Source organism: Haemaphysalis longicornis, unplaced genomic scaffold, assembly GCF_048455015.1.
Source record: "Haemaphysalis longicornis isolate Haplotype H1 unplaced genomic scaffold, Haemaphysalis longicornis Haplotype H1 scaffold_196, whole genome shotgun sequence".
Taxonomy (NCBI): Eukaryota; Metazoa; Arthropoda; class Arachnida; order Ixodida; family Ixodidae; genus Haemaphysalis; species Haemaphysalis longicornis.
Genome location: NW_027526291.1, coordinates 425936 through 437266, shown reverse-complemented (window position 1 = coordinate 437266; position 11331 = coordinate 425936). Strand labels below are relative to the sequence as shown.

General features: G+C 44.6%; 1 protein-coding gene across 1 annotated transcript in view; it reads right to left on the bottom strand.

Annotated features, from left to right (window-relative positions):
• Window positions 1–1829: 1829 nt before the first annotated feature.
• Window positions 1830–11331, bottom strand: part of LOC144166887 (anoctamin-6-like) — a 68657-nt gene continuing 59155 nt past the window's right edge. The window contains exons 4-6 of the mRNA XM_077696337.1: window positions 9993–10093; window positions 3272–3347; window positions 1830–2230 (exon numbers count right to left, since the gene is read on the bottom strand). Coding sequence (XP_077552463.1) covers window positions 1830–2230; window positions 3272–3347; window positions 9993–10093 — 578 coding nt within the window. The remainder of the gene's footprint in view (window positions 2231–3271; window positions 3348–9992; window positions 10094–11331) is intronic.

Here is an 11331-nt window from a genome sequence, read left to right as displayed (position 1 = left end):
TGCAGCTGCCATCCGCCCACACTGTACATAATGCATCTTCAAGCGACGCTAAAGTTGGCGATGTCGTCCTCATTGTGAACGAGAAAATACCAAGGTCGCTTTGGGATCTGGCGGTGATCGAAAAAACTTTTCCGGGCTCTGACAACAGAGTTCGTTTTTGTCTTCTCAAGAAGTCGGACGGATCTCGTATTCGACGTGCAGTGCAACATCTGTATCGCCTGGAAGCTTCGAGTTAATGCTTCTCTTTTCGCCGGCGAGAGGATGTTAGAAAATGTATTCTGGTTCGTAGCTTCAAATCAGGCACATACCTACGCAGAGATTGGACAGATTGGTTTCCTACCAAATTAGTCTGAACGCACGCACAAACTTCTTCTTTTCTTGGGGGTATGTGTCAATAAACACCTCATGTTCGATGGGACTGTTCGACGGGTTCTAGACTCTGGTCTTTTCGCAAAAGTGGCTCACTGATTAGGCATGTCATTGACCCATGCGTTCAAAAACAGCAAAAAATTCCTATAAAAATCCCAGCAAACGGGACACGCATTCTCCGTTTGTAGGCTAAGCTGCGTCACGGTAATGAGACCATGCACGCGGCCAGAGGAAGAGGTCCATTTTTTTGTTGTTTCATCAGTGCGCCCCGTTCATGTCATTGATGTCTAAATAGTAGAGCCCTTTTTTGACATCTGTGCCTATGGACTTGTTCATACTCTAGGTCTTAGAGCTGCGTTGGCTTTAATAAGACATAAAGCGTTAAACCACATCACAAAAAGAAAACAAAGTTATTTTCATGGGGCGGCCTGCCAAGTTTGAATTCATAGCAATGTTTGCATTTTGTGAAATCGTAAACGTTTAACCCTTGATTAACTTTCCATCTTGCTCAAGTCGTAAGATGGCAAAAGACAATGAAAAAAAAAGCAACAACTATAAGGCAGCGGGGTTTAAGCAGCGATACATCTTCATTCTTCCTGTAGTCGTCTCAACGGTTGCTTCCAGCTATTTATATGCTTTGCACCGGACTTGTGCTCCCGGCATTTAAAAGTGCCATGAAGATGAAATAAGTTCATTCAAAAATTGTTTTCACCCGATGGCGACCACAATTTTAAAGTAAACTTACAACTACGTTATATGATAAGGAAAAGAGAGAAGCACTGTTGACTCCAGTCGCTTCAGCTGGTTTTTTATGACGTCAGAGGGACTTGTCTGGCCATTTGGTAGACGTGGACCAAAGCCACCACATAAAAAAAAAGACAGTGCGATTGTACTGGTACCACTAGCTTTGTTTGGTCGTATCCCTTGCATGTAAACGATGATATCACACTGATAACACTGTTTTTAGTATTCCCGCTATCCCGTCAGTGATGACTTTGTGTAGTATGAAATTTAAATGTTTCAATATATATTTTAGGTCTTGCTGTTAAAAGCATTGTTTGCAGTATTTTGACGCTGGGGTGGAGTTTACTCAGATATCAAAGTCTACTTCTTTTAAAATAAACAAAGTTGTATTTTGTAGTAATGAAAGAGATAAAACGTTTTAATTAAAGATACGGGTGTGTGTGCTGGTCGTCTGGGCTGGTGCGCGAAATATGGGGTATTATCATTGTTTCCATGAAGTAGCTATCGCGTATGTAAAGCTCCTCAGATGCATCATTCATTTTTTTTTTCAAAAATAGTATACCAAAGACTCCTGCGAGAAGAGAAACCACGTAGAAAGAAGTGAACAGGCTGGAAGACTTCACCCAAGGATTTCCGAAAGGCACCGAAGGTCCAAAGGTACTAAGATTCATCAAAACTTCCATCTCAAACAAGCCTGAAAACCACTGGGCACTGACTTACTTTTCGATGACGCCGAAGAAGAAGACTCCCAATCCAATGACGGCCGGCACGACCAAGGACGCGATGAAGGTGCCGACCCAGGCGAAGTAGAAGGAGATCTTCTCGCCGAAGTAGTCGCGGATGCCGTCCAGCGGTTGTCCGCTCATCAGCTTCCGCCACTGGTGGTCCAGGGATGCACGTGTGTCCCCCTCTGGCGGCGCCGTGCCACCACCGGGGGTCAGCGGTGGCTGGCGGTCGTCCTCGAGGATTTGCACTGAGTCCGTCACTTTCAGCGCCGACAGAGGTTGTGGCCTGGGAAGCGGCACCTCTCCTGGCACGTACACGGGTTCGAGTGCCGAGCGCTCGTGCACCACGAACGCGTCTAGGTACACGTTCTTCATGAGAAGGTACGAGAGGCCTGCAAAAGACGGTGTAACACGAAGGCGCACATCATTTTGTGATTGCAGTTGCATGCTTGCAGTTAAGTGTGCCGTGAACGCACGAGAACAGAAAGAGCTTCCCGTGAGTCGATATTTGGCCTGTCAATTGCGGTAACAGTCTGAAAAGTATCTGTCTTATTGCTTTCTAATGAAACGTGGTAGTTTGCCTTGACTCAAGATAACGTAAAACGCAAGCCTAGGACTCGTCAAATTTATTTCTAGATGAAGTGGCTACAAGAGAGAATCGGCGCCGTATATACAAGATGTCTGTGGACGATTATCAAATTCTACGGGGTGCGATATGAGTAGCAGCCATTCGCTGAGACTAAGTCACAGCCTACGGCAGTTTCAACCTAGTAATATTAAATGAATAAACAATTCCGCAAAGAATCATGCACCCCTCTGTCTAACGACGACGATGGTTGAACGCGAAGCTTTCCCGTGATAGATTATTTGGTTGGCTAATCCCACACTGCGAGTGTGTGCTACTCTGAAGGTACGCACCGCTTTTCTAGAATACCCATAGCAACTATCGGGTGTTCACTCCGTAGGCCTAATGTTCGAGTTTGTGGTGTACGGCGCGAATCAGCGCGAAATGGAGAAATCGGACAGACGCCGGCTTCATAGTGCGAGTGACCCAGGTTCGATTCCGGTCAGGCGAAGCGTTTTTATCTTTCACTCCCCCCCCCCCCCCGATCATTCATCATCATCTTCAGAGAAAGTTGGCTTTACCGCAGGGCGTATTGGCTTACAGCAGAATCAGTGGGGACACTGAAGCTTCGGTTTCATAAAGCGCACCCAGCAGGAAATCATACAATGTTTAATGTTTTTAGCAGGGTCTATGAACGAATAAAAAAGTAGCACCACCTTTTGTTTACGACAGTGAATCATGGAAGACCTGTTTTGTTTGCTGTTGGAAAAAGTTGCCTGGTTTTACGGCCTGATGCACATGCCACTGTGGGTACGTTTGCGACGCCTATTTCTAATATCCGGCTCCCAGAAGAAAGAAAAAAGATTACCCTTCTTTTTGTGGAACTCGGCTGGGTTTGACGTTTCGTCTTTGGCAATGTCGATATTTGTGAGGACGTGGTGAGTCTGAAAAAAAGTGAGTGGTTGGTGTGGCGTTAGGACAATGCTGCTGCGTGGAAGCTAGGGCTCATCACACAGTTTTGTGAGGTGCCGAAACTGTGGAAACACAGTAAAATTTTTTAAGTGAAGCTTTGGTTGTCATCATTTCGCGTAATTATATTTGCGCTGCAGCTTTCAAATGTTTATTAGGGTATACTGTGCTGCGCTGTGCTGTGCTGTGCGCTAAAAGTGTTCTATCTTTAATTTTTCACTGCGCGTTAAAATTGTTTAATGAACTTATACTGAACAAATCCAGCCTGCACTCTCTGGAATCCCTCGTGTTCTCGTGTTAAATGCAGCCTTGCTATTTCGCGCTTGAGCCCCGATATATGCGCCAAATGTTTTGACCAACTCTAGAAGGGATGCCGTGATTTTGGGTGTTGTATTTTTTTTTCTGAGTTAAGTTATCTGATTTTCCTAAAAATGCTTTCGTAGCGCAATAGTTTGGACGCACAACACCGGACTTTTCTCACTGATAGCAGTTTATTTTCTTTTTGATACATAAAAAAGAAAGCAACATTTTTCAGCTTTGGTTCCGCATCAAAACGACGCTGCGCTGCGTTAGGTTGCAACTTTCACTTCCCTGTAACCCAGGTGAACGGCACTTCCCTTTATGTTAATCCGAGATTCTCTTGTATTAGGATCAACGGAGCAATTATTTCCTGTAGAAATTGACCAGGAACACATAATGCTGCGCCACGTATCGAGCGGCTATTTTTATCACTCCAATCACAAAGCAGACGCATGTAAAGGACAATAGATATTAACGAGCCATGTGGGCTGAGTGTGACGCAGGGTGTGCTATTTGCGGAAACACACAGGTCAATAACGGCTATTTGTGGAATATACGGTGTTCACTTTTAGCAACTGCTGTCTACACGTCATGAACTCGTTCCCGTCGTGCGATGGGTATTGTGACTGAAAATGCGCGACTTCCAGATGAGCCTGCGACTGGCCTCGTCTCTAAGCGACATGGAAAAGCATCGGTCGATTCTCGGCGCTAGGCCGACAACAGCACCAAAAGTGCCTCCGGAGTTCTTCTTTTGTTCTTATTTGATGCGGCAACAGAAATTTAGGTGCTTTTCGCTGGTGCAAAGGCTGGGCCCGCAAAGCGAATATTCTGCGAAGAGGCATCAAACTGTGCCCACCAGCAATTTATTGCAAACAAGTGTTGCCGTACATAGAAAAAAAAAAAAAAAGACACACCGAGTTTCTACGTCTATCGCTTTCCAGCATGTAATAGCTTTTCCTGACCTTTTCGAGCGAGGTTCACCGAGTGCATGAAATGCGGCAATGAAATTTCGTCATCTGCGAGTTCGAAAGGGGAACAACGAGGACTGAAAAAGGAACACGCAAAATACCAGATGATATCTCTACGATGATCACACCGCATCATAGTGTGCGTCGCCTTGCATCATTAACTGCAGCGTTTGCACTGTTTGCAACGGTATATGCACCGTTTGGTGCACCATGTTTCTTTGGTTTGACTCTCTTCACACAACCGTAATTTTCTGAACAAATAACTGCACGAAACTTACTTGCAAGGGGAAGTGTGGGCTGGTAACCGAAAAGTAGGCTCAAGTTTTTATGCACTATGTGCGTCGCTTTGTTATAGATCAAAAATAAGCAGTTAGATTTTGCTCCAGTGCTCCTATTTCGGGAATACATCCTTGAAGTGGTCCCCTCAATACGTTTCTTGGGTGTTATTTTCAATAATACATTGTCATGGAATGATCGCGTAAATCACATATGTGCGAAGGTATCGCGTTCTGTCGGTATTTTATGGAATCTTAAGTGCTTGTTTTTTTGTTGGCTTAAAAAGCAGTTGTATTTTGCTCTTGTGCAGTCCTTGTTACACTATTGTTTTCTGATTTAAGGCAATACTGCAAATTCAAATTTGAATGCTTTACTCGCACTACAAAAAAGCTATCAGGGCTACTGCGAATTTATCTTATAGAGAAAGTACAGAACGACAGTGGAGATGCTTGGGCGTTCTAAAAATCCACGATTTAATTAATTTAAGACGCGCGAAGGATATCCACCACATATTTTATGAACACCCCGACCTGTTTCCGAATCTAGAATCTTCACCTCAGACAGTGTACCCCCTAAGAAATAAACGTTATAGAAAGCCGAGAATTAGAACGAATTATGACATTCAGTTGAAGCAATATCAGGTCATAGACATTTTAAATAATAACGAGGAGATTGAGAGCTTATTAAAGAGTTTAAATTCATAAACCTGTTCAAGAAACATTTGCTTCAGGTATTGTTACAATTATATGGCCAGTTTACAATGCGTTAGCAGACAGTAAACTTTTCGTGGAAAAACTGCTACGTTTGTGTTTCTTACTTTATAAATGCTTGTTTTTTATGTTTAAGTTGAGTAACTTTCTCTATTAAACTTGTCGTTCTTGTCGTGTTTTCACTTTCAATTCAGCTGTTTGGCTCTACTGAACGTGTGTATGTCGCGCTTTTTTCAATTTTTTCTGCTGATTTGTAAATTAAAAAATGCGGTAAAATATTAGTGTATGGTATGTGTGTGTGTGTCTGTGTGTGTGTGTGTGTGTGTGTGTGTGTGTGTGTGTGTGTGTGTGTGTGTGTGTGTGTGTGTGTGTGTGTGTGTGTGTGTGTGTGTGTGTTTGTAGTTCTTTTACGATAGCGTTTTCTTTCTTTTCGGGCTTCGAAAATTGTGCTAGCTACGTTGTTCCTTGTCTGCAGGATATGAGAAAATATTGGATCTATTTTTTTCTTTTCATTTGATTTTGTGACGTGTGCTGCTCCCGGTTTCGGTGCAAGTTACTTTGGGAGGAAGGGCCTCGTCAGGCTGTAGCCTTTTGCCCTCCTCCTGAGGTGTGAATGTACTTTCACCCCTCGAAAACAAACAAATAAATAAATAAAAAGTTACGGCGGGTGCGATAGTTTCGTGTAGTCTTTGATGCATTTCTTATATCTTTGAAAATAACCAATAACAATTCAACTTTCATGATTTGATATTGTATTACACGATTTTTTGAAGTTTAAATATATTAGGGGTGTGAAAGGCTTCTTTTGAATATGACAGAAAGACGAAATTGTTGTTTCACGCTGACTCACGAGCGCAGAAACCTGTCTATCAAGTGTCGAACACATAATTAAACGGTGAAGCAAGCACCTATCCCCTCTCTTCTCGTAGAGCTCGCCGAGTCAGCGTGTAAAGGCAACCAACATCGGCTTGCAAAATTTTCTGTCTTTAGAATGAGTGTATTAATTGTACGTTTCAATGATTCCAACAAGCGAGCTCGTCACATATCGTGGTAAATAAATTAACGAACGTTTGAAGCTTCTGTGCCGCTGTTTGCAATTTCTTATGCAGTTCTATAGAAACTGTTATTCCTCACGAGAAAAGCGAAACAGCGAGCCACTGCTCAATGATGGGGCAGTTGTAATGACAATCGTCCGTTGTTTTGTTGCTCACAGGCAAACGCTCTATGAAGGCTTATATATTCTTTGCGTAGCTTGGTTACCGTAACTGGGGAAATATCCCAAAAGCCAGCCACGCGCGTTTGCCTGATTTTCAAGCGTGTCACCAGTTGTGGTAACAAATGAGGGGTGCCAACGTTCTGATTATGTAATGCCCTATTTCTTCGCCAAACCAAGTGGGCACCCAACTGTTTATATTTAGCTGCTTGGGAGTTTTAGTCGTTCACATCAATATTGCCGGTTTGCAAGCGACAAAGCTTCTGAATCATTCGTTTCTTCTAGGAGCTCACAATACTTTATTTTGCTCTTTCCTTGCGTGGGCACCTTTAATTATCCATCATGACATCGGTATATTTGTTGTTGTACCAGATATCTGGAGCAAGAAGCATTTCATGACCTGAATTATGCGAGGTGTGATGTCTGTGGCTTCGTCAACACGGAAGTCATGTACAGGTGTGCGCCTTGTCAGTCATGATGACGGCTGAACTTTCAAAACGCTGAAGACCGCGCACGCACACGCACACACGCACACACACACGCACACGCGCATGCACGCACACGAACACACTCACGCACACACGCACACATCCACACACACGCACTCATGCACGCACGCCTCGCGCACACGCGTGCACACACACGCACAGGCTCACGCACGCACACACAAAAAAGCAATGCCTTTTAAAATTCTATCACACCTCAAAAACCTATTTTTTCGACGCTTGATCATAACTCTGGGAGGGTTACAGCCGCACGGCTGCATTTCAGGTGGATGACAAGTATTTATTCCCTGACAGAGTTACTTCACCTTGGAGACTGCCCTAAACTGGCCGGTTATCGTAACACTCTTGCTGGTGCCCATTAAAAATGCTTTGATCATCTGCAACCAAACGTAGCACTAGCTAATAATGCAAAATTCCATGTCAACAATTGCACACGTTAAGCAGCGTGATGGGAAAAGGGCGAAAAAAGTTGGTTCGGAATGATTACACATTATGGTTTTACACCGTAACAGACCTATATAGTATGTTACCAATAAAACGGTACATGTCTAAAGCTACTAAGTAACTTTCGTGGAAGTAACAGGTAGTGTAGTTCCATTACTCTTAGGGCGGAGTAACGAGTAATGGTATTTACTAACTATTTTTAGCATGAGCTTGTACGTCACAAGTTTGCCAACCGTGTTTTAACCTACGCCCGAATCTGTAAATTTCGGGATTTAAAAAAAATTTACTCGGGGGACCGATGTCCAGAGGCAAAAACGAGGACACACATGTGACGAAAATACTTCTCTTCTCACCCTTTGTCACCCCACCCCGCTTGTTAGTGCAAGTAAAAGTAACTCTCTTTCCGAGCCATCGTAACCACAACGTACCTAGTTACTTTTTGCCGAATAAAGTGCAATGCTATTTAGTTATTTTTTAACGCAAGGTGTACATGGCTGTATCTCGGTATTGTGTGGGCGAAAAAAACAACAACTCAGGCGGCATTTTCTCACCCATTTAAAATGCCATATGACGTAGTATGCTGTGTCAGGAGGTGTTAAAATGACAGATTAGCCCTTACGTGTTGCTTTTTTGCGTGTTGGCATATACTGATGGGCATCTGACGAATGAATCTTCAACTCTTTTGTAGCTAAACGTCTCAATTCCAGTCATGCGAGTGTAGAAAACATGGTTTAACTCGAACTATACCTGGCTCTCACAGTTTCATGTTGGCAGTTGATTTGTATTGACTGTATACCTTCTTTTTGTCTTATATTTTCCAATGGTCAAGCAAAATCGTTTCCGCTGTAAAAAGCTTGTGTCGTCTTAAACACAGTAAACAAAGGCTACATAAGGACTTTAAAACAATTTCCCACTTTTAAATTGATAACACGATAGTATATAAAAACACCTGGCCTATAGTCACCAAACAATGTTTGTTGGAGTGACAGGCGACGAGAAAAACGTGTTCGTAAAGTCACGTCAATATCACCAACTCTAAGTGATTTGTATGGTTAAACTGAAGCGTGTGATACCTAAATTAAACTTAATGCATGCAGTTTTGGGTAGAGTAAAGAATGTCTGTGCTAACATGAGCAATTTTCTAAAAGGCGAAAATAAAAGGCACACAGAAGTCTAAACAGGCACAAATTCAAAACACTCATTTGGTGTGATATACTTCCATCTTTATAGAAGGACCACCATGCCCCTAAGGTGGTTTGTCAAACAAGAAAATAATTGTTTGATTGATTTATTGTAGGGTTTAACGCGCCGACGCAGCGCAGGCGACGAGGGGCGCCATAGTGGAGGGCTCAGGATTAATTTGGACCACATGGGGATCTGTAACGTGCGTCGAAATCTCGCACACACGGGCGTTTTTGCTTTTCGCCTCTGCCAGAAAAGCGGCCGCCGCGGTCGGGAATCGAACCCGCGTCCTCGTGCTCAGCACCACAACGCCTTCGCCACAGAGCCACCACGGCGGGTAAGCAGAAAAATAATTGCTCAGTGATATATTTACATTGTCTACCGTACATTATTAGAGTAATACCGCTTTATTTGTCATACAATGGCTGATTTGGCTCATACAAGCCTAGCAATGCTGCGAGGACGTTTACATCCTCTCAGTAGGTTTATTTTCTGTAATGCACTCTAGGGATTTATGTGCATTAAGAAACGTTTTACGAAGCATTTTCTCGGCAACTATGGGCTACAACCAAAAACATCAAGATCATATAGGAAGCAAAGTCTTGACCCCCAGGTAACGAAAAAAATAGCTCATCACTGAAGCCCCGCCCCGTAGGAGGTTTTGATTGATTGATTACAGGATTTAACGCGCCGATGCAGCGCAGGCTATGAGGCGCACCGTAGTGCAGGGCTCAGAATTAATGTGAACCACCCGGGGATCTTTAACGGGCGTCTAAATCTCGCACACACGGGTATTTTTGCTTTTCGCCTCCACCAGAAAAGCGGCCGCCGTGGCCGGGAATCGAACCCGCGTCCTCGTGCTCAGCACCACAACGCCTTAGCCACTGAGCCACCGCGGCGGGTCCCGTAGGAGGTTTCCGTCTGCTTATGCGGAGAGTATTCAAATCGAACGTGAATTAGAGGCGTTTATGTCGTATCCGTAGTCTAGCAGCTCATTTTATTGTGTCGAAGAGCAGCTTACCAGTAAGCACCGCAGGGCTGATCGGAAGTAGGCAGTCTGGTCTTTGCTCCCAAAGAACCATTCCTTGCATTTGCACTGAAATGGTGCGCTGATTGTTCGAGCTGAAAATTGCAATGTACATATTAAATTTCGGTACCGCCCAGTGGCGTCCCTTAACTTTGTAGAAAACAAAATACGTTGAATTCTTATCTTACTAATGAACGTTTCAATGTACACAAACATCAGTGTATTTAAACAGTTCCCGTGAAGGGAGTTTGCGTAGCCTCCATCCAAGCGTGAATACACAAACGATTAATGAGACATAGTTGTTGGCAAACTTTAAGCACCAGTAGTAGTAGTAGTAGTAAGTATTGTTGAATAAGGCGGACTTAGCCTTGCATAGCTGCCGGCAATTGCTCCGCCTAATCGTCCCCAATACCATATCAAGTCTCTCAAAGTCATCACACCTGACTTAGTCCTAAAATAACAGACACGCAATGCCACCACACCTCACTTATAGCGCTTTCCATTGGGCGAACAGGAGCACTTCTAACTGCACCAAAAGTGCTCTCACGAGTTCTGGCGTCTTCCAGTGGTCGGGCAGGAGCAGGGGCGTTGTGTTTCATTGGTCAATGAGGAGCACTTCTTTGGCGCCGAGAGCAGCCGAGAGCAGTTCTCGGCGCTCCGTCGCCAGCGGCGGAGTAACAGGGAACGCCGAGGAAGTCACATGACCTCTTTTGCGTCACTTCTGGTTTTATCCCCGGGTGGCGGAGGAAAAATGGCGGAATCCAGCAGCCGCGGTAGTCGCTCAGCGCGTACGGCAGCAGCTAAGCGCGGCCGTCTGGCCAAGGAATTGCTGATACTTTTAGATGATGAAAGCACCACAGATTCAAGCGCAAGCTCATCATCGGACAGCAGCAGCAGCGACGACGACGACGATTTGACATTGCATGAATTCATGTTTGAGCACCTGTTCACCCCGCCGGAGCAGCGACCGAAGGTAGAGTCGTATCTGGAAAAGACGGTGGACACTGTTATCGTTCGCAGCTAATTTTTGGGAGACACGATGGTGACCTGTTTATCATCCGCTCGGCTTCTTCATTCGTCGCTATGCGGAAGGCAGACACAAAACCACCGGCACGTATCTGGCAAAACTAGCGAGGAATAACTGCGTGCGGACATCACCAGCGCGCGAAATGCTCCGGGAAGCGAGCGCGGGAAACGTTTGGTCACATGACTCTTGACATCTCGCCCTCCCCCTCTTTTCACTGCTCCCGGAGCAGCGCGAATGTTTCATTCGCGGAACGAAAGCACACGTCCCCGTTACTCCCGCGTGCTGCTCTGGCTGCTCGCTGCACTT